Source organism: Oryctolagus cuniculus, chromosome 5 (genome assembly GCF_964237555.1).
Source record: "Oryctolagus cuniculus chromosome 5, mOryCun1.1, whole genome shotgun sequence".
Lineage (NCBI taxonomy): Eukaryota > Metazoa > Chordata > Mammalia > Lagomorpha > Leporidae > Oryctolagus > Oryctolagus cuniculus.
In genome coordinates this window covers 30,605,113-30,628,953 of record NC_091436.1, presented here as the reverse complement: position 1 = coordinate 30,628,953, position 23,841 = coordinate 30,605,113, and the positions used below count along the sequence as shown (strand labels likewise).

Here is a 23,841-nt window from a genome sequence, read left to right as displayed (position 1 = left end):
GTAATCCCAGTTCAGGTGCACTTTAGTAAGCAGGAAGCATTTTTACCATAAGCCATGCTATGTAGAAACACAGCCAATGTCCTGCCTTTATCAGGTTTCCAGAAGAACACAGCCAGAGAGGAAACCCAAGGTCACACTCGTTTATAGAACAGGACAAATGGTTTCGCCCTCCCTCTACCCACACCTTATGACCAATGGATTTGTAGATTCTGTTCATTTTGCCATGATGGAAGCATTTCCTGGTTAATTTCCAGCAACCTGGATTTGTTCTAGGCAGAATTATTTGGGCAACTGAAAACCACTAATTTGTTTTTTTCCTCTGATGTTGGGAAGAATAAAGTTGTAAGAATGGCCATCTTTAGGGAAACACTGCTTTTCCCAAATGTTTAAAAACACACTTCCAGGGACCGGGGCTGGGGCTCACTTGGCTAATTCTCCGCCTGTGGCACCAGCATCCCATATGGGTGTCAGGTTCTAGTCTCAGTTGCTCCTCTTCCAGTCCAGCTGTCTACTGTGGCCCGGGAAGGCAGTGGAGGATGGCCCGAGTGCTTGGGCCCCTGCACCCCATGGGAGAACAGGAAGAAGCACCTGGCTCCTGGCTTCAGATTGGCACAGCGCCAGCCATAGAAGCCATTAGGGGAGTGAACCAATGGAAGGAAGACCTTTCTCTCTGTTTCTCTCACTCACTAACATAAATAAATTAAAAAAAAAAAAGAATTAGGAGTGTTTAAAAAAAACACACACTTCCAGGGATTTTAAATATGTTCAGTCATTTTAATTCATCAGGCTAACTTTCTGTCTAAGAGGGATTTGGTATCTTCTTGGGTTCCTGCCAAAGAACGGTGGCAGTGAACGTGTCCCTACAAGTGCATGCATGTGTTGCTGTGTTATTTCTTGACCAGGTCTGCATTGAGACCTACACGTGTAGCTGTCACCAGCGTAGCATCAACACTGCCGTGCGGGCCACTCTCAGTCAGATGCTCAGCGACTTGACCCTGCAGTTGCGACAAAGGCAGGAGAATACGGTGAGCTGGCTGCACTCCCCTGTCATCTCGGTACTGGCTGTGTGTCCTTGTCCCCAACCCCAGCCCTTCTGCCACGGTGGTATCCTACAGGAAACTCTAGAAATGGTTTGCTTGCTTTAGAAGAATCTTTCTTCCTTAAATTAAGCTCTTTTGATTGTTGCTTTGAGAGCTGTTGTGTTTTTTTTTTTTTTATGGTTTCAAATGTTTTAGTCCTTGTTTTACAATTTATTTTTAAATCATATTTTGAAAAAAAAAATGACTTTTTACATCCCTTTTCTCCCATTGAAATTTTGTCTTGAAAATTAGTGGGATATAATGAATGCTGGAAGTAGATAGGAAATTAAGAAAAAGGAATTCTCATTCATGACATGCCTTGGGGTGTGGGTTCCCTTTGTCACCTCTCAGCTGTGAGCATCAGGGCAGAGCAAACCCTGCCTCCTCTCTATCACCAGGGCCCACTTCAGCTTTGCAATCTACATTTGAGCAGATTGTCCAAAACAAGTATTCTCAAGGAAAATGTGAATAGAAATGGCTTCTTATGTACCTTGTCTTCCAGGAGTGTTCATGACAGAATGAATCCTCTTTAAAATTGGTGCCTTGTGTATTTCAAATTTGCATTTGGAATAATTCAGATGTAAATCCTGATAAAATCTGTAATATGTGTTCTGCAACGGCATTTGCTTTCTTTTCCCTAGAAAATCTCAGTTGCAGTTCAAAATATCTCAGAAATTCTGTACCAATTAATATTTTATGCTTAGCTTGAATTATTTCTCATGTTTTAATCTGTAGCAAATCATGGAGTGGAGGGGAGCCCTGTAGATCATTAAGTAGAATTCTTTGATTTCTCCTTTTACAATGAGAGCATGCAGCCCAGAGACATGAAATGCAAGTCTGAAATGAATCAGCTTATTGGTGAAAGAGCCAGAGCTTAAGCCCTGCTCACTGACTCCCAGGACAGGTTCTTAGCTTGGGTGCCGGCAACCAGCGTGGAAAACAATACGGAAAAAGCTTTTGATTTTTTTTTCTTTTGTGTTTGCTATTTCTGAAATCCAAATTTCTATTTAAAACATTGTTTTAATTTGAGACATTTTTATTACTTTAGCTTACCCTCTGTTAAAAATGATTTTTTGTACTCAGAATTTGAATCTGGTGATAAGGGAATATTCATTTAAAAGAATTTAAAATCTAGAAATGGACAACATGTCATGAGGAAAAAAAAGGTTTTTGACGGACATAAATCTAAGATGTGAATTCTTACATGAATACATATTTCTATTCCATCTTTGCTAAGTGACCGCATTCAATAATACTTTAGTATGAACAATGTTATGTTTTAAGACGAAACACTGAAATGGGATTTTGTGGTTTCAAAGAGCTTTCAATGTTACTGTTTAACCCTCTTTGGAATTGTAAGTAGGAGAGTACAGTCCCATGCTGCATACCATTTTGGGCACCATGGGCGATGGTTTGTAGCATAGGCATGCCGCAGGCTGCGCTGTCTGCAGGTGCACACCTCCACTGTGTGATGACTGCTCAGTGACAGCACAAGTCCCGTGTCTGAGTGATGTGTCCCTGTCCTCGTGCTGGTCTCACGTCAAGTGCCTCAGCCTTTTAGCCTTTCTTGCTCTTCAGTAAGAGTGGTATCATGTGTCATTGCAGAGTCCTGGATGGTACCACAGGGTCACCTGCCTTTATCCTGGGTGATGTGTGATGAATTGGCCTCCTGGTCCCATTCCCCCAAATGGAAGCAAGAATCTATATACAGTGGAAAATGAGTGGTTCCTGTCACTTCCTTTCGATTAGTCATGCAGTCCCTGGAGATGTGATTCCATGTCCCAGGAAACCACAGATCTCAGAATGCTAACATTTGACATGTTTGTGATGTCCAGTAGAGGAAGATACGAGTTTTGCCACCTAAGAATTAAGTATTTTTTTGAGAAGCTGTTAAAGTGGAGTGGTCTATAGGAATGGCAAGGTTTGCTGTAAGGAGGCTGTGTGTTCCCTTGGGGGACAGGAAGCCTTACTTGGGGCAGAGGTGGAGATTTTTAACATACTCCATTTCCAGAAGATACCCTGGGCCACCTCAGATCAGGAAGACTCAAATACAGCAGAAAGAAAAGAAATAACTCAGAACACCAGAGGCATTAACATGAAGTGCATCTTCAACCTACTGTCTATCCCCACCCTGCACCCAGGACAGACTACAATTTCGATTTGGTGTCCTCAGAAACCCTTTTTTATCATCCAGCTTTATTAATGAATTGACTACATGGCCATAGCCATTGTTAAACTGTGAGTTACTCATTTCACAAAGCAAAATTACCAAGGTAAATATTTGGAGCTAGGGGACAGGGTAGGAATTTGCCTACCTTAAATATGATGCAGAAGTGTTTCCTCCAGAAAATACCATTCTAATCATGTCCTATGTGCTATAGTCTCTGACGTAACACCACACCAAAACCGGTTTAGAGCAGCTGATTCCGCAGATTCGTGAATGGAGGATAGTAGAAATATGTGCCTATTACAAGAATATTAAAAAAAAACAGCACCGTGAGATGATGTACATGTCTGGTGGTTAATTAGTGTGAAATGCCTTCCTGTTATCTCCTGGTGCAGACATGTCGGGAGGCTGAAGTGCCTCCTTCCTGTTCTCAGCTCAGTAGCCATGGTATTGTCCTGGCCTTGGCAAGTCTTACTATTTTTAATCATCCTTCCCTCAAAGTTCCTTCTCCATCCCCATGGATCTGAATCTGCCCAGCAGCAGTCAGAGAGGCTGGTCTCATAGGAGGAAGTCAACTTGCTTTCCGTGAAATAGGAAGATGGTGCTTCTTTGCACCTGTATTTTGAAGCCCAGTGACCTGATCCTTCGATCACAGAGAGTCTGCCTTTGCCAGGTGCCAGGCACAGTGTAATCTGTGACCTTGGGAGAAGCTGTTCTCTGCTGTGCCTTACAGCAGGCATGGCCACAAGTCAGCATCCAACACCCAGCACCACAGGGCTTCAACTTCCTGGAAGCTTGTGGTCTCCCGAGTGCATTATTTTGCAACTGGTAAGTCTATTCCCACGCATCATCGTCTTTCTCCTAAATAGCATGAATAATGAAATGATGTGACGAGCTGGAGGGTGCACATAGGTAAGGGAGCTGAGCCCCAGACACTGAGGGCACCATTTTATTTACTAGAATTTTCCATTGTCTGAGTCGGGATTCTTACCTACGGCTTCTAATTGCCTGTGTGTCTCCTTTACTAGATCATTGAAAATCCAGATGTCCCACAGGAATTCAGGAGTCAAGGTAATGGGTTTGATTTTTACCAGCTCAGTTTTGAAAGTGGTCCTGTGAGTAAATGCTGGCCGTGTGCCTGCCGTTGTGGGTGTGACGATATCTAGGAGATCTCATGCTGACTTGTATGCCTACTCGTGCTCCTTGGAGGTTCTGCTCGGGTTTGCCTTCCCTGCTGTTATTTAATAAGCTACTGTCTTCCTTCTGTCACTATACTCATTCATGCTAACTACATCTCTTCCTGTCCCATCTCAGTGACACACCTCCTTCTTGTAGGCTGCCTCTGCTTGTGTTATGTTTTTTTAGTTACTTTGTTCTCCATGAAAGTCAGGTTTAATTGCTGGAATGAGAATTGAGTAGAGGGTGGCAGAACGCTGACTGACACACAGTGCTATTAGCCCAGAATTGTGTCTGTCAATCTCAGCGTCTTCATGTGATAAATGAGTCATCTTGTAAGGAGTCACGCAGTATAAGCCCAATATAGGCCATGGACAAAACCAAGTGAAGGGACTTTCTTTCTGACCCACAGGAGCAGGAACAAAATAAAGATTCACACATAATTGACAAGAAATTTTATTCTTTAAAAATTTATTTGAAAGGCAGAGAGAGCATGAAAGAGAGGGAGACAGAGAGCGAGTGGGATGGGGGAATCTCCCATCTACAGGTTCACTCCCCAAATGCCTGCAACAGCCAGAACTGGGCCAGGCAGAAGCCAGGAGCCAGGAACTCTATCTGAGTCTCCCACATGGGTGGCAGGACCCAAATGCTTGGTCCATTATCTGCTGATTTCTCAGGAAGCAGGATTGGAAGCAGAGTAACTGCGATTCAACCAAGCACTCAGATTTGAGGTGTGAGTGCCTCTAGTGGCTGTTTAACCTGCTGTGCCAGAATATCTGGCCCATCAATTTAATATTTTAAAACAAGTTTAGGGGGCTGGTGCTGTGGCACAGCGGGTCAAAGCCATGGCTCCATATGGCCACAAGTTCAAGTCACAGATGGTCTACTTATCATCCAGCTCCTTTTTTTTTTTTTAAAGATTTATTTATTATTTGAAAGGCAGAGTTACAGAGAGGCAAAGAGAGAGGCAAAGAGAGAGAGAGATAGAGAGAGACTGAGAGATTCCCATCTGCTGGTTCACTCCCCAAATGGCCCCAATGGCCAGAGCTGGGCCAATCCAAAGCCAGGAGATTGTTCCAGGTCTCCCACATGGGTGCAGAAGCCATCTTCTTGGGCCATCTTCTGCTTTCCCATGCCATAACAGAGAGATTGATCAGATGTGGAGCAGCCAGGACTCGAACCGGTGCCCGTATGGGATGCCAGCACTGCAGGTGGCAGCTTTACCCACTAAGGCACAGTGCTAGCCCTCAGCTCCTTTCTAATGTACCTGGGAAGGCAGCAGAGGATGGCCCAGGTGCTTGGGCCCTTGCACCCACATGGCAAACCCAGAAGAAGCTCCTGGCTTCAGTGTAACCCAACCCAGTCATTGCATCCACTTGGGTATCTGATCACAGAGAGTCTGCCTTTGCCAAGTGCAGATGGAAGACCTCTCTGTCTCTCCCTCTGTCTTTTTCTTTCTCTGTAACTCTGCCTTTCACATAAAATAACTTTAAAATAAAGTTCAGGGAAAATATTTATAATGAAAAATTCATGCATGAATTTCAATTTAAAAAAAATAAATTTAGTTGCATTGTTTTTCTGAGTGATGAAAAACTCCAATTCAATTACAATTGAAATATGTTTTATTTCAGATTTTATTCAGTAATGTTGAAAATATTGAGAAAATTTGCTTTTCTGTTTGCCCAGTGAATGATAGGGAGAGGGGGATAGGAGTGGGAGAAGATGGAAAGGGGCAGGAATGCAAGGGAGAGAGAGTGAAGCGGCTGAAGAACCATAATTAGGAGAAAAAGAGGGAAGGACGGCAGTGAGAAAGAGAAATGCTCCCAGTCCTTTTCTACACTTTGCAGCTTATTTCAGTCCCATCTGGCCGTGTTCCTGGGCTCTGGCCAGAAAAGTGCACGGGTTTTACTAGCTTTTAAAGCTCTCAGTGATAATGCTCCAAGGTGGTCCACTTGTCCTTTCCTGACTGCTGTATGATCGCAAAACCTTCACTTCAGTGTGGGATGATTTTCTAAACTAAGAGGGGGGTCAAGATCCCCTTGTCAGGAACACATCTCTATTCAGGCAGCTGGTGTGGGGTCTGCTGGGTTAAACCACTGCCTGTGATGCTGACATCCCATGTGAGCACCAGTTCAAAGTCCCAGTTGCTCCCCTTCTGATCGAGCTTCCTGCTAATGCACCTGGGAAGGCAGCAGAAGTTGGTCCAAGTGCTTGGGCCCCTGCCACTCGCAGGGAGACCAGCCCAGGCCATTGTGTCCATTTGGGGAGTGAACCAGTGGATGGAGGATCCCTTTCTCTCCATCTCTCCCTTTCTGTTATTTAGCCTTTCAAAGAAATAAATAAATCTTTTTAAAAAATACATTTGGAAAAATTCATGGAGGGTTTTGTTTAAAATTTGTCTAGAATTCAACTTAAGAACCACTTACGGGTTTGGCTTCTTTTAAATTTGTTTTATCGTTGTCCCTTATTGTTTCTCCTACATTTAAGATCTTGTGTTCTGAGGCTCAGCCATTTCTCTCTTCCCTCTGCCCTCCACCCACTTTACTTTTATTTTTTCTCATTTTTTCTTGGCTCCATGGGTACTCATTTATGAATACAGTCATCAAATAGCCATATTTATAAAGATCTTTATAGGTTTTTCTTTTAGAAACCAAATGTGTACACTTGTTATTCACTTGACCTATCGATTCTGTGCAACTGGTGTGATTTATCCCATCTTTCCAAAAGGAAAACTGAAGATTACCCATCCTCACACAGCAAGTTGTGGACATGGCCTTGAACAGATTCCAAATTCCACTCTTTGTCCCACAGTGCTTCTGGGGAGTTTTGGTTTTAGAAACTAGAACATGTTTGGAAGGAGCAATTATTTTTCTGGTGTTTGCTTTTGCTCCATCATCAACAAAGTCCATGTGTCTGACTGGCCGTGAACAGACAGAGTAGGGGAAGATGGGGACCAAATGGTGTTGTCTCCCTTCTCCGATTTCTTTGTTCCAAGGGCTTTTCCATGCTGCCGTATTTTGTTTCTCTCAGAAGATCCAGAAAGTCAAGATGTCAAAATAAGGGAAGCTTTCATTGCCTGCTGGCTTAAATAGCGGAATGATTACAGTCAATTGGGTGGTTTTTTAAATTAACAAAACTTTCTGTCATTAGGTTTGAATTTTACGTATACTACTAAGCAACAGCTCATTATTTTCTCTCTGGGATATCTTTTGGGTGTTTCACTGTAGAAAGGAATGACTATGTTTGATTCTGAGATGATTTTTGTGGCCCACTCATATTTGATCGTGAAAAATTGCAGAAGTGGAGGGTGAGAAAGTGTGTGGGGGGAGTTGCTGGTGCCCCCCAGCATCTAATGGCTGTCACCTCCGTGTTTCGAAGGATCAACAGTGGAGTCCTTGTGTGACGACGTGGTCTCTGTGCTCGCTGTCCTGTGTGAGAAGCTGCAAGCCTCCATAAAGTAAGTGCCATAACCATGGTGGCCCTTGTTCACCAACGGACTAGAGAAATCATTTTTTGTCTACAGCATCATTAAAAATTGCACATCAAAGGGACAATGATTCTGCCACCCTGGTATTCACCTGTCACTCTGAAAAATACACGCAGAAACCATGGACATTCCCAAATTATAAAAAAACCTTTACCAAAGTCTATCATTTCCTGATGTGAAAATGGGAAACCCACGTCTTGTAAAGAAGACTCCATCTCCTGAGTGTGGAGCTGCGTGGAAGGAATGGTAGGCCGAGCTGGTTGATGTGAGGGCCAGTGCTAACTCATTCTTAGCGGTGCTTTGCCACTGTAGATGACTCTTCTCAATGAACCATGCAAAGGCCAGGGTTGTGTTGCTCCTTCTCTACTGCTGCTTTTTCTTTTTTTAAAGATTTTATTTATTTGAAATGCAGAATTAGAGAGGTAGAGGTAGAAAGAGAGAAGTCTTTCATGCATTGGTTTACTCCCCAGTGGCCGCAATGGCTGGAGCTGGTCCAATCCGAAGCCAGGAGCCAGGAGCCAGGAGCTTCTTCCAGGTCTCCCACATGGATGCAGGGGCCCAAGCTCTTGGGACATCTTCTGCTTTCCTAGGCCATAGCAGAGAGCTGGATTGGAAGTAGAGCAGCTGGGGCAGGAACCAGTGCCCATAGGGGATGCTGGTGCCGCAGGCGGGAGATTAATCTATTGCACTGAAGCACTGGCCCCTCTGCTTCTTCTAACATTTCCTGAGCCTGTGAGCTCACAGGTACATCTTTAAACAGAACATATTAGTCTAACTTTTATGTGCTTTTCACTCTTTGCATTTCAGTCTAACCATTAGTGTTAGTTCATTTAGATCATGTCTGCTACCATAGCTCTCCACGCAGTAAGTTAAGAAAACAATTCATAGCCGGCGCCATGGCTTACTTGGCTAATCCTCTGCCTGCGGCACTGGCACCCCGTGTTCTAGTCCTGGTTGGGGCGCTGGATTCTGTTCCGGTTGCTCCTCTTCCAGGCCAGCTCTCTGCTGTGGCCTGGGAAGGCAGTGGAGGATGGCCCAAGTGCTTGGGCCCTGCACCCTATGGGAGACCAGGAGGAAGCACCTGGCTCCTGGCTTCGGATTGGCGCAGCGCACCGGCCATAGCGGCCATTGGCGGGGTGAACCAACGGAAGGAAGACCTTTCTCTCTGTCTCTCTCACTGTCTAACTCTGCCTGTCCAAAAAAAAAAAAAAAAATTTATGCACCAAAGTAAATAAAAAGTAAAAAAAAGTAAAAGGCAAAGCCAAAGCTTGGAAAGAGCAGGCTCTCCAGGATGGACTGGACGTCTCTACTGGCTACATGTATCGTGTATTGCACAATTCTGCCATACGGTGAAATTCTGAAATGCTCTTTGAATTATGACAGAGACAAGAAACTGTCATGCTAACTAGAACATTGGATAATTCAAGAGACTTTTGCTTGCAGAATTCTACTTTGTTTTCATCTGAATCAAAAAAATTGTACATAGTTCTGGGGTACCACATGACATCCCAGTACATGCATACTCTGTTATGTTCAACTCAGGATTAACATACCTGTGGGTATATCCCCTCAAAATTTCTCATTTTTTATGATGAAAATTTACTTCAAGCTTTTTTTTTTTTTTAAGAAAAAAATACAGCACGTTGTTACTGTCACACCCTACTGTAGTACAACTCCAGAACTTCCTCCTGTCTGTCTGTAACAGCATTCATTAATCAACCTGGCCCCATTCCTCCCTCCCTCCCACTGTCCCCAGCCTCTGGTCACCACCGTTCTACTTTCAACCTTGATGAGATTAATTTTCTTATATTCCACAGATGAGTAACATCATGTACCTTCTATACCTGACTTATTTTACTTAACATAAGGACCTCCATGTTATTGCAAATGGCAAGGATTTCATCTTTTATATAGCTGAATAGTATCCCAGTGTTTGTGTGTGTGTGTGTGTATGTGTGTATCACATTTTATTTGTTCATCAGGTGATGGACACTTGAGTTTTTTCTATTTGTTGGCTATAGCCCTGCAGAAAACTTGGATGTGAAGATACCTCTAACACAAACAGATTTCATTTCACTTGGATATATATGCAGTAGTGGGATTCTTGAATCATTTAATGTTGCTATTTTTAATTATGTAAAGAACTTCCATAATGCCTTCCGCAGCATCTGTACTGATTTACATTCCCAACAGCAGTGTGCAAGTATTCCCTTTTCTCCACATCCTTGCCAGCACTTGTCATCCTTTGTCCTTTTGAGAATAGCCAATCTAACCAGAGTGGGGATGATATATCACTGTGGTTTGATTTGCATTTCCCTGATGATACTGATGTAGAACATTTTCTCGTGAAATTGTTGGCCATTTGTATGTCTTCCTCTGAAAAAATGCCTGTTTATAGCTGTTGCCTGTTTTCTTAAATTTTATTTATTCAAGATTGGAGAAAGGGCTGGCATTGTGGCATAGCAGGTAAAGCTGCCTCTTGCAATGCCAGCATCCCATATGGGTACCAGTTTGTGTCCCAACTGCACCACTTCTGAACCAGCTCCCTGCTAATGGCCTGGGAAAGCAGTAGAAGATGGCCCAAGTGCTTGTACACCTGCACCCACGTGGGAGACCCAGAAGAAGTTCCTGGCTCCTGGCTTTGCCTTCCCCAACCTTGGCCATTTTGATCATCTGTGGAGTAAACCAGTGGATGGAAGATTCTCTCTTTCTCAGTCTCTGTCTCTCTAGGTCTCACCCTCTCTCTCTGTAACTCTTTCAAATAGATAAAATAATCTTTAATTAAAAAAAAAAAAAGTGGAGAAACAGAGACAGAGCTGCCATCCACTGGTTCACTTCTGCAATGCCCACAATAGCTGAGGCTGTTGTCAGAGCCAAGAGCTGCAAACTCAATCCATGTCTCCCATGTGGGTGGCAGGGATTCTACTACTTGAACCATCCATCACCTGTTGCCTCCCAGGATGTGCAGTGGTACGAAGCTGGAGTCAGAAGCCAGACCTGAGAATTGAACCTAGTGCATTGCTGTATTGGACATAGACATCTCAACTGATGTTCTAACCAACAACAAATTGCCTTCCACCAATTGCCCATTTGTTAACTGAGTTATTGATTGATTGATTGCTGTGAAGTATTTGAGTTCCTTACACTTGCATATTCTAGAGACTGACTTCTTGTCACATGTATAGCTTACAAATATTTTCTCCCAAGGTTGTATCTTGGCTGTTTTGATTGTTTCCTTTGGTCTGCAGAAGTGTTTCAGGTTGATGAAATCTCATTTATCTGTTTTTGCTTTTGTTTCCTGTGCTTTTTGAGTTTGATTCCCCCCCCCCAAAAAAAAACACCTTATTTCCAATATCCTGAAATGTTTCCTTTATGTTTTCTTCTGTTGATTTCATTGTTTCAAGTTTTATTTTTAGGTCTTTAATCTATTTTGAGTTTATTTTATTTACATGGTGAGAGATGGGAAAGGGAGATCTGCTTTCATTCTACTACATGTGGATAGCCAGTTTTCTCAGCACCATTTGTTGAAAAGACTGTCCTTTCTCAAACATATGTTCTTAGCACCTTTGTCAGGATCAGTTGGCTGTTGATGAATGGGTTTACTTTTAAGCTCTCTAGTCTTTCCCATCAGTCTGTGTGTCTCTTTTCATGCCAATTCCATGTTTTTTAATTACGATAGTTTTGTGGTACGTTATCTTAAAGTCACATGATTTAATACCTCCTGCTTTGTTCTTTGTGCTCAAGATTGCTATGGTTTTTTTTTGTGGCTTCTTAGTAATACTACTAAAAATTTTGGAAGTACTTTCTAGTTGTCTGAGAGATTCATTAGTATTTTGGTAGCGATTTCATTGAATCTGTATATTGCATTGGAAAGTATGGATTTTTATTGATATTGATTCTTGGAATCCATGAACATGGGATGTCTTTCCCTTTCTCTCTATACGCTTTCAATTTCTTTCTTCAATGTTCTATATAGTTTTCAATGTAGAAATTTTTCACCTCCTTGGTTAAATTTATTCCTATATGTTTTTTTGTTTTGATTTGTTTTTTTTTGTAGCTCTTGGAAATGGGATTGTTTCTTGATTTCTTTTTTAGATAATATGCTATTGGCATATAACAATATGACTGATTTTTGTATGTTTATTTTATATCATGCAACTCTGTGAAATTTATTAGTTCCAATAAATTAGTGTTTTAATAGCATCTTTGGAGTTTTCTACATATAAATTTGTATCATTTCCAATGACAATTTGGCCTCCTCCTTTCCAATGTGGATGTCCTTTATTTCTTTCTCTCACCTAATTGTTCTGGCACTTGTAGAATTTTAAAAATACCAGTGAGTTGGGAAAATAGTCTAGTTGTAGACATGAACAAGGTCTCTCACTTTCTTGGAAAACATTGCAGAAACTTTTTTTTTTAAGTTTTATTTAAATTCTTTTAATTAAGGTAATCCTTGAACATTACTCTGGGGCACATTGCAATATCTGAGTACACAGACACAGTGTAAGCTCAGGAGAGGCAGCAGGTCTTTACTTACTTCTCTGTTCACAGCCTCGTGCACTTCTTTATACAGGACATAATACTGCCCAGTGCCGTGGCTCACTAGGCTAATCCTCTGCCTTGCGGCACCAGCATACTGGGTTCTAGTCCCGGTTAGGGCGCCGGATTCTGTCCCGGTTGCCCCTCTTCCAGGCCAGCTCTCTGCTGTGGCCAGGGAGTGCAGTGGAGGATGGCCCAGGTGCTTGAGCCCTGCACCCCATGGGAGACCAGGAGAAGCACCTGGCTCCTGCCTTCAGATCGGCGCAGTGTGCTGGCTGCGGCAGCCATTGGAGGGCGAACCAATGGCAAAGGAAGATCTTTCCCTCTGTCTGTCTCTCTCACTGTCCACTCTGCCTGTCAAAAAAAAAAAAAAAAAAGACATAATACTGTGAGCTGTAGTCATCACACCATGTTATGCCACATGGGAACTTGCTACTTTTATCTCACTGTTATCTAAACTCCCTCTGTCCCCAGCCCCCACCCTTCTGAGCCTTTAGTAATAGCAATTCTTAGTTCAGATGCATTAAGAAAACATGTAATAATTATCTTTCTGTGTCTGGCTAACGATCTCCAGTTCTATCCATTTTACAGCAAATAGCAAACAATAATTCCTTCTTTTTCTTGGCTAAATGATGTTCCATCATCCATTCATCCACTGATAAAGACCTAGGTTGGATCCATATCTTTTTTTTCCTCATCAATTCTCATGTTGGTGTGGCATAATACAAAGAGAACAGATTCAATGTAGTTCACAGATATGAGAACATAATGATACTTCCTTTCCTCCCTCTCCTTTCCTCTTTCTCTCTCTTACTCCTTTCTCTCTCTTTCCTTTTTCTTTCTTTTTTAGTTTTTGACATATTTTCAATTTGCATTCTAATGAAATGCTTAATGATCCACTAAAGAGGGAGTTTCTTTTATATGTAGAAGTCTATATATATAGTTTGAAAAGTGGCTGTCATCTTACTTGTCATATAGATATTTATAAATGTTCATTGAATTATATCCTTTTTAGAATAAGACAGCCTTCTTTCCTCATTTTATGATCTTTATCCTGAGCTCCACATTATGTGATATTAATATCTCCACCCCTGCGTCCTTTGTGCTTTATTTCCCTGGGGTATATTTAGTTCTCAAGCTTCATGGATCTTTTTGATTGACTGCTTCTTTTATAGACAGCATACAGATAGCCTTGATATGTGACCCATTCTGAAAATTATTTTATCTTGACATTTATTTTTATTAAAAAATAAATTTTTTTAAAAAGAGGACTTGTAAATGTCCACTAGCCCAAGATCATTGGGGACACCTGAGGCTCACAGAATCTGCAGAATCTGGATAATAAACTTGCAGTGAGAGAGCCTGGACAACGTTGGGAATCACAGGGCATCCAGTAGAAGGCTGCTGGGAGGGGCTGTCACTGGATTTGGGCTTGGGTTAGGTAATTTTGGAGTGGAAGTGAGGGCTTGGTTCAGGGATTAAGTGCTGTCAGAAGGTAGAGAGAAACTAAAGCATTGGCCATTTTAATGTTTATCTAGCAAATAGAAGAAACAAATGGAAGCGAGCAGTGCCATTAGATAATAAGTAGAAGTCACGGGGGAGGGACATTTTGTCATTTTTGTGGTTGTACAGAATGCTTTTATTAAAAATTGTTCAGACATGATTTTCAGTAGGCTTTCATCTTGTACCACCTTTGAAAAGTAGAAAGACTATGTTTTCCCTTGCCTGTGAAATAATAAGGAAGAAGTTAAACAATTTTCCTGGGTAGTTTTCTCAAGGAAAACCTGGGCTGTTGTGTTAGGTGAGGGTGTGCATTAGTCAGCTTCTCCTTACTACAGCAGCATACCTATGACAAGCTACACACAGCAGAAGGAAGCCTATTTCAGTTCATGATTTTGGAGCTTCACAGGCTAAGATCAAGGGGTCCCATTGCTTCAGCATCTGGTGATGGCATTTTCATCGGCAGAGTGTAGATGCTGTGCAGAGCATCACATGGCAACAGGGAGTGTGTGTCTGTCTGTCTCCTCATAAAGCCACAATGATTGTATCATGAAGGCTCCACCCCAAAAACCTAGTCCAATCTACCACCTCCCAAAGGCCCCACCTCTGTAGTACTATTAACATAGATTGCAGAGACCAAGTCTTCCACACATAGCCTTTGGTGGACACTCACATAACATCCAGTCTCAGCAAGGAGGCTCATAGTCATTGTGTCAATTAATAATTAATACTGCACCATCAGGATAGATCTAGCAAGCAGAACCTTAACATGTACCATTCATTGTTCATTGGCCAGAAAAGAGTCTTGAGCTAGGTCAGGTATCCCTGGCATTCCAAGGTTGAAGTTCATGATTCCTTAAGACCTAGATGTCTGCAGTGCCAGCTACAGGACTCCATATGTAGGGTGACCAAATAACTTGGTTTACCTGGGACAATCCAAGGTTATGCCTGTTGTGTAATGATCACAGGCATTCATTTTTTATGTCTTTTCCAGAAATACTGCTATACATGGATTTTTTTTCAACTGCCTAGTGCTAAGCATGTAGTAAATATTTGGTATATTTTATCTCTAAACAGGTTTGTTTACTTTCAGAATTGTTGGCACTAATTCCAATTTATAATGCAGTTAAGAACACAGATTCCGACATCAGAAAATTGACTGTAAATCAGTAGGAAAAGGCAGTGCACAAGTATTTATTGCAAATATGTACACATACATATTAGAAACAAAGGTCATAGATTTCTTTCAGTTACTGAAAACATTTCTTAACTATGTAGCTTGGGAATGGACTTTAAATGGGGAAATAATTCGTATGATGCATTCATGTTTTTCTCGGGTTTCTCATTGAACATTTCAACAAACATGCCTGTAAAGCATACTGTGGTTGAGCTTAACAGACTTTATAGAATTCTCATAGTCTTTAGTCTTGCTTGGCCTTTCAACTAAATTCTCCTGGTCATAATTCTTCCTCTAGAGATTGTTTTTTGTTTGTTTGTTTGAGTTGATCTTTCTCATCATGATTCCATCACCCTACGATGAAGGCCCTACTGCAAAAGCAGCTCGAGACATAATATGTTTAGTGCAGCTGTGATGAGAACCCTTTAAGTCTACCTGATCAGATTGCACCAGGCCCTTGGCTTCTATCTGCTTGTCTATTCATTCTCCTTGTTAAGCGTGTATGTCTATATTTCTTCTGATTGTACTACCTTAACTCCTTTTCTATTTCTCTTAACTAAACTTGATGATGCCTCTCCTACTTTATAAGTAAGTTTTTCCTTTAAAATTGCACCATGGTTAGTACTTGGCCTATTGGCCATTTCCACAACCATTACCCACATACTTCACAGGGCTTTAGCTGTATAGGAGTGTGAATTTGTAAGATGTTCTGTCTCCTGGGAGAATTCAGAAAACGCATGCAGGTAGCAGAACAACTCACTCACATGGCTTGGAGATATGATATAAATAGCATTCTATATTAAGCAAATCAGGTTACATGACGCTTTTTCAATCCAGGAATTTTTAGAAGATTAATTGGGTTTACACATTTATTCCTTATCTCTCTGTCTCCAGTCCTGCTAGTATAGAATGTCAGAGAGGAAACCATACCAAAGCAAGTTTGGAATCAGTGAGGCCAGGTAAATGTTCATATCATTTGTTTTAATTCCATTCCCCCCTTTACACAATTGTTTAATTCCCTCTCTCCTTCTACAACTAAGCTAAAATCTGTTTCTAAGAGGGGGGGGCAAAGTGAAAATGGTTTAAAATGAATCTGTAAGGACTCCAGAGCTCCTGGCCATGCGGCCAGCATGGATGACGCAGAGCCTTCACGGCCCACTGATCGCCTCCCAGGGTTGTTCTTTATGGGTCACCCACTTGGGAACAAACAGGGAAGAGCAGAGGATGTGACCAGCAGATACTCAACCTGCCAACCGTGAAATGCTCAAACAAAAGACCAAGAAGAGTGACTCACAGCCCTCCCACGTGGGCAGATTTTCCCCTCTGTGTGTTTTTAGAGATGGCTGGTGTCTAGGTTCTTTCTACCCTATGCATCGCAAGTGTTTGTTTACAGCTGGACAAGTATTGAACGTATACCCACTGTGCGCCTGCTGGTGTGTCTCCAGTGAGGGGCAGGAGTGGAAGGCGCTGACATTTTGAACAGCTGTTCCAATGGCATAACTCATGTAAGGCCATGAGGACCTGTTTTCCAGACTGCTACAGCCCACAGGAAATCTGCCGAGTTCAGTCACCAAGGAGACTGGGGCCAGCTACCTTGGCAGTGCGTTCCCTGTCAGTGAGCCTCATGCTTCGGGGTTGTAGTATTTGCCATGCACACTTTAAGGGTTCTCACAGGAACCTAGATTGCTAGGAGCTTTCCTTTGGACTTACTTCCAGTGAGTTCAGAAATGGAGTCTTTGTTGTTTATGGTTATTTTACTGTTATGATGCCAGACTGAAAGTTTGAGAAAGAAATTTTTGTATTGGGACATTTAATTCTTTTTCTTTTTCAAAATGAGTCCAGTGGTTAGTCAGAAAGGGTAACCTGACATGGTAGCAAAAGCAGCCCTTCTAGAACTGATTTTTAATGTGATTTATCCATGATAGTGTGTCCTTTCAGTTTGTCCTCCCCAATCTGTTCATTCTAAAGCATCCTGATGAGATGAGTGTTTTAAATACAAATCTGGTCATGTCAAGCCTGTGTTTGCAGAATAGAATCCAGGGGAGTTAGCAGGCTTCCAGGCCCTTCCTGCTCTCCAGCGCCCCCTTCTGGTGGTGTCATCTTTGCATTCCGTTCCATCCACAAACCTCCCAGCCCAAACTCTTCCTTCTCTGCCCCCAGGCTTTGTGGATTCCCATCCTCAAATCCTCTATGCAGCAGGCCCTGACTTGAATTTCAAGTCTCTACTATGATTCCGTTGCCTAGGGAAATTCTTTCTGGATCCTAAGGAGATGCCTGTCCTATATGGTCCCACAGGTTAACTTACATAGCATGGTCTCTTGTGTTGAGTTACTCATTTTGAGTATTTCCTATCTCCTTGCTGACAAGTCCCATAAGAACATAGAATGTGCTGTTTGAGGTCAGCAACTACGTCTTGTTCAGAAGCGTAGACAGGAAGCTTGTAGGAGTTGGAGCCTAGAATTATGAGGTCTGCACGTAACTCCAAACAGCTGATTAGTTCTTGCTTTTCTTATTCTTCCTCCAGCTATTACCTGCCTCTTGGCAAACAGTGATAAGTTTCTTGAAGACTCAGCCCTACCCTGTCTCTTTCTCCACCCTGAAATGATATAGTAGATGACATCAAGATAGAAGTGGGATCCCTCTTTCAAGACAGTTAAATTTTGACCATTGTACACTACTGTGGACAAAGTACCTCTCTTTAGATTATTAGTCATCACACATTTCCTGTAAAGGGCCACGTACTATAAGCTGAACATCCCCACTCTGCAAATCCAAACTCTGACATGCTTCAAAACTTTGGAGCGCACCTGAGACTTGGGATTGTCAGATTTGGGACGCTAACCTGGTAAAGCTTATACGAATATTCCATAATCGGGAAAACTCCAAAGTCTGCAACACTCCTGGCCACAAGTGCTTTGGATAAGGGCTGTTCAACAGTGTCTCTGTCTCCTATCTGTTTCTGTTTGTTTTTACAACCTTCTAAAAACATAAAAATAGTTATTTTGGTTCTGAGGCCATGGGCAGGGGTTTGCCCTAGATCTATTCCTTGCCAACCAGTTTTAGGGCATAATGTCAATTTTAGGATATTGAACTTGGTGCTGGTGAGGATCACCTTCCCCAGCCCCTGTCTTACTGTCCTTCATCTGACAATTCCCCAGGTTTTTTCACGGCGAGGCAGCTTCAGCCTGTGGGGTGGTCTGACAGTACATTTTCCTTTCTCCCTTCTATCTCCTCAAGTTTATACTTTGCCCCTCCTGCCTTTCCTCTGCCTCCTCCTCCTAGGAATTATTTGAGCTGCTAAGAACACGAGGCTTCCTTTTGGGACTTATTTGTTTTAAATTGAAGAAAAAAAGACACAACTAAAAGTGATTTTTTATAACAATGTAAAGATCTTAATCTTTTTAAGTTTTTTTGTTTGTTTGTTTGTTTTTGAAAGTTACAGAGAGAAGAAGCAAGACAGAGAGGGATCTTCCATCCACTGGTTCACTCCTCAAATGGCCATAACAGCTGGGGCTGGGTCAGGCCAGAGCCAGGAGCTTCATTCGGGTCTTCCAAGTGGATGCAAGGGCCCTAGTTATTGGGCAATCTTCCGTTGCTTTCTCAGACATATTAACAAAGAGCCAAATCAGAAGTGGAGCAGCCAGATCTCAAACCAGTGCCCATTTGGGATTCTGGCACTGCAGGCAGATGTTTAACCTGCTATGCCACAATGCCGGCCCCTAAAAAATGAGTTTTATCACCAAGTGTCTCTTTTTTCTGAATATCCCATTCCATACCAGATTGCTGAGTGAATTATCTTTAGAAGGTTTATGATATATTTATAGTAAATGTGTCCTAGAAAATTAATTTCTTCCTCAGCCCCTCTGTCTCTCTGCCACCTGCCTGGATTGTAATACCTGCTGGTGGGCTGAGGAAAAACCTTGTCTGTTCTCTTTGCTGGCTCTACTGAGGAACTCCAAAACAAGAACTGTGGAAAATAATTTGTCCAGTGAAGAACCACATTTCTTCAACAAATAAAGAAGGAAAGTCAAATACATATTAGTAAATTATTGACCAGTTAAAAGATAATGTAGTAAATGGCCTCTTGAAAGGTTTAGACTATTAGACATGTTAAAAATTAACATTCTGGCATAAGCTATAGATTTTAGTTAATGTGCAAATATTTGTTCATTAATTATAGCAAATGTACTGTAAGATGTTAACAGGACAAACCATGTATGTGTGTGGTTAAGAGACAGGTGCTGTGGTGTAGTAGGTTAAGCCTCTGCCTGTGGAGCTGACAGCCCATATGGGTACCGGTTCATGTTCTGGCTGCTCCTCTTCTGATCTAGCTCTCTGCTGTGGCCTGGGAAGGCAGTGGAAGATGGCCCAAATGCTTGGGCCCCTGCAGCAGCATGGGGGGCCCAGAAGAAGCTCCTGGCTCCTGGCTTCAGATTGGCCATTTGGGGAGTGAACCAGTAGATAGAAGGTCTTTCTCTCTGTCTTTCCCTCTTTCTATCTGTAACTCTACCTCTCAAATAAATAAATAAAATCCTAACAAAATAGAATTGTTCCAAAAGTTCATGGAAAAATGTGTATTATGAAAAATCTATGCATGGATTTTTTTTAGAAATATACCAAAACTTATCTTTTAATTCCACTTTTTGAAAAAGATTTGTTTCTCTATTTGAAAGACTGATGGATCCTCTGTCTGCTAATTACTCAATTTACTCTCCAAATGGCCGTATCCACCAGGGTTGGGTCAGGCTGAAGTCAGGAGCCAGAAACTCTGCCTGGGTCTCCTGTGTGGGTGGCAGGAATTCAAGTACTTGGGCCATTTTCCTCCGCTCCCTAGTACATTAGCAGGGAATCAGATTGGAAGTGGAGCAACTGGGGCTCAAACCAGCGTTTCCATGGGATAAAGGCATCACAGCTGGTGGCTTAACCTGCTGCACCACAACACCAGCCCTTAATTCCATTTTTCTATGAACTTTTTGAAGTTATCTCATGGAGTGACTCTTCCCCATTAGTTTCTCTGTTAAATCTACAGAAAGCTGTTCTTAAAAGACAAGTTTCTGAATAACAAATAAGTTTCCCCCACTGAATTAGTTTGCTAGGGCTGCCCTAACAAAGTCCCCTAAATGGAGTGCCATAAACAACAGAAGGTTCTTGCCTCACAGTTCTGGAGGGGAGCCGTCCACTGCCAAGGCTTGGTGTGTTGGTGAGGTTGCTTCCCTCTGAGCTCTGTGACAGTGAGATCCATTGCAAATCCCTCTCCTTGGCTTGTGCAGGACTTGAGAAAGCTTGAGGGCAATGGAATTATAAGTTTATTTTGGTTAAAAAAAATTGAGATCCATGCATAGTTTATCCATAATGTATATTTTCTGTAAACTTTTTGAAGTCCCCTATGTTTCTTTGGTTGCCTTCCCTCTCTGTGGACCAACATCCAAAGTGCCATTTTATTAAGGGCACCAGTCTTACTGAATCAGGCTCCACACTGGGGACATCATTTAAACTTGATTACCCCTGTAAAACCTGTAACTCCAAACAAAAGGTCACTCTCTGGGACCCTGGGGATTAGGACCTTAATCTATGAATTTTTAGGATGGTACAATCTAACCCATAATGCTAACCATCTTTCCCCCCCAAAAAAATGAGGGCTTGCTTAAGGGCAAGTGTGGCAGCACAGCAATTAAGATGCCACTTGGGATGCCTGAGTCAAGTGCCGCCTCTGCTTCCACGCAAGCTTCCTGCTAATATGCGCCCTGGGAGACAGCTGATGCTGCCTCATGTACTTGGGTTCCTGCTACCCCTGTGGGAGACCTGGGTGGAATTCCTGACTCCTGACCTTGGCCTGGCCAAGCCCCAGCTGTTGCGGGCATCTGGGGAATGAACCAACGGATGGAAGATCTCTCTGCCTCTTGTCCCTCTGAGTCAGTCTACCTTTCAAAGAAATAAAGTTTTTTTTTTTTTAAAAAAATACACACTAAATAATTGCTAAGTTTGGCATAGCAATGCCTACCATCTTCTAAGTATTTCCCCACATACCACCTTTGATTCCCCTGTTGTCTGTCTGCCAACGTGTGTGTGCTGGTTCCGTTCTGCAGTGAGAGTCAGCAGCTGCAGCTTCTGTACTTGGAGTGCATCCTGTCCGTGCTCAGCAGCTCCTCCTCCGCCATGCACCTGCACAGGGGCTTCACAGACCTGATCTGGTGAGTAGACCCCTACCTCAGAGGTGCCCCCCTACCCCCAGGGCTCCTCCTGGCTGTGCCTCTCGGTCCCTCTCCACGGTGTCCCTTGTCCTACCAGTGGCTCCATCTGGGCATACGTGTCTTGGAGAGAGAGTAGGGAAATTGGTTTGTTTACATGAATCAGAACAAAATGCAGAGAGAAACAGACGATGATTATGACAAAATTGCTTCCAAGTCCTTATTTCACTTTGCTGACATCATAGGCTCATGAGAGATGAGAATGAGGTGGCTTACTGTGTTGCTGGTTGTAAGAACAAATAGAGGCAGAATTATATGCAGGGGGTGAGGGAGATTGAATCTCACTGTTAGCCCTACCCTGCTCTGCTCTCTGTCTCAGCCTGAGCGCTGGTCACTTAGATGACAGGTGCCTCAGGTTGCCAGGTTCTGGGCCCCTGGGCTTGTGGACAGGGAGGAAGCTGACTGGCAGTGTCAGTACAGAATTTGAAATTAACTTGTCAAATAAGAAATAATGGTGTAACTTATGTAAACAAAACTTTAAGCCACTTAGCATTTTGCTCTCTTGAGAATCAGAGACAGAAACAGGGAGAGCAATGTCCATCTGCCGGTTCACTCACAGAATTGCCCCCTACAGCTTCTGCTGAGTCAGGCTGATGCCAGAGCTGGGAAGGCAGTCCATGTCCCCTACCCAAGTGGTAAGAATCGAACCACTGGAGGCATCACCATGGCCTCCCAGGGTTTGTATGAGCAGGAAACTGGAAGCAAGGGCAGAGTCGGGTATCGAACCCAGGCACTCTGATGTGGAAGGTGGGCATCCCAGCCACAGGCTAAACACCCTCTCGCAGCCATGTAGCATTTTGAGATGATTCCTTCACTTAAGCTGTTTTCTTAATGCTGCTCTTGCAGTTTAATTAGCCAACCCTAGCTTGAGAACCCCAGGAAGAATGGCGAGAGAGGCAAATGGGGCAGAACGCAGCCAACAGTCAGAGCAAGGAGGAGCCCAACTTCTCGGGTCATTTCCATGGTCATTCCCAGAGTATCCTGTGTTCCCCTCAGGGTGCCCTTTGCATTCTGCCGCCTGACTTTCCCTGCTGTGTCTTTCCAGGAAGAACCTCTGCCCTGCTCTCATCGTCATCCTGGGGAATCCCATTCACGACAAGACCATCACGTCTGCTCACAGCAGCAGCGCGGGCGCCAGCGTGGAGTCGGACTCCGCCGCTGCGGGCGTTTCTGACCAGGGTCGTGGCTCCGGCTGCTCCTGCACCGCGCCCGCCCTCAGCGGGCCGGTGGCTCGCACCATCTACTACCTTGCAGCCGAGCTGGTGCGGCTGGTGGGGTCGGTGGACTCCATGAAGCCCGTGTTGCAGTCCCTCTACCACCGAGTGCTGCTTTACCCGCCTCCCCAGCACCGCGTGGAAGCCATCAAAGTAATGAAGGAGGTAGGAAAGAGGGTTTGCCAGGGGCTCTTGGCACAGCGTCTTGTGTACCGGAAGCCTCAGGGGCATGTTTGCCGATCGCTTGCTGGGACTTCTTGGTTCCCACATGGTTTTCAGAAACTACCAGTATCGCTAGGCTCATCGTGTGTGTGTGTGTGTGTGTGTGTGTGTGTGTGTGTGTGTGTGTGTTGGGGCCAAGTTAGGAGGGGTCGACCATGATCACTGATGCAGGCCCATGCGATTCTTGAGCTCCGTGCCTGTGCACCTGCCTGGGTCCCAGGCTGAGATGACCTTCTGCCACCGTAGGTTCTATTTGTACAGATATGGCTGTGTATTCCACTTTGGCCCAAACTGGATTTCAAAAGAATTTTATGCTCAGGTTGTAGCTTATACAAAAAAAAAAAAAAAAAAAAAAAAAAGAGCCTGACTAATCTGTGGTTGCTAAAAGGAACCCTTTTGCCAGAGGGATTTGTGCCTCCTGTCCCCCCAATGTCATGACCCCGACAAGAACACCAAGGTCAACCTCTGGCGATAGCTGTTTCTGTGTGCCACTCTTGGGTTGCAGGCAGAATTGCAGTTAATTTGAGGTTAATTCAAACAAGGATGCCTCTGCTTTCTTTCAAAAGCTACAATGGAAAAGGGATGGTATTTTTGTATTTGTGAACTTCGAAGGTCAGATTTGTTTCCTTTGGGGACCTAGCCACCCCTCCCCGCCTCTCCCCCTGCTAAATCAGAGTAACAAAGTTCTCTTGCTGATGACTCATTTGTCTTTAAACAATATTTGCTACCAACCAATTTCTTTCTTTTTAATTATTTATTTATTTGAAAGGCAAGATTACAGAGAGAGGGAGATATATACACAGAGAGAGAGAGATCGATCAATCGATCGATTGATCTACCATCCACTGGTTCACTCCCAAGTGCCCACAGCAGCCAGTGCTGGGTCAATGCCAAGCCAGGAGCTTCTTCTGAGTCTCCCACATGGGTGCAGGGACCCAAGTACTTGGCCCCTCTTTTGCTGCTTTCCCAGGAGCACTAGTAGGGAGCTGGATCAGAAGTGGAGCAGGCAGGACTTAAACCAGGGAGCTTATG

At 43.3% G+C, this 23,841-nt stretch overlaps 1 protein-coding gene across 1 annotated transcript in view; it reads left to right on the top strand.

The window, feature by feature from the left end:
• The window catches only part of ARFGEF3 (ARFGEF family member 3), a 179,876-nt gene that overhangs the window by 77,015 nt on the left and 79,020 nt on the right, over positions 1 to 23,841 (top strand). Inside the window, exons 6-10 of the mRNA XM_051854295.2 lie at positions 903 to 1,025; positions 4,275 to 4,317; positions 7,801 to 7,879; positions 21,212 to 21,316; positions 22,419 to 22,752. Coding sequence (XP_051710255.2) covers positions 903 to 1,025; positions 4,275 to 4,317; positions 7,801 to 7,879; positions 21,212 to 21,316; positions 22,419 to 22,752 — 684 coding nt within the window. The remainder of the gene's footprint in view (positions 1 to 902; positions 1,026 to 4,274; positions 4,318 to 7,800; positions 7,880 to 21,211; positions 21,317 to 22,418; positions 22,753 to 23,841) is intronic.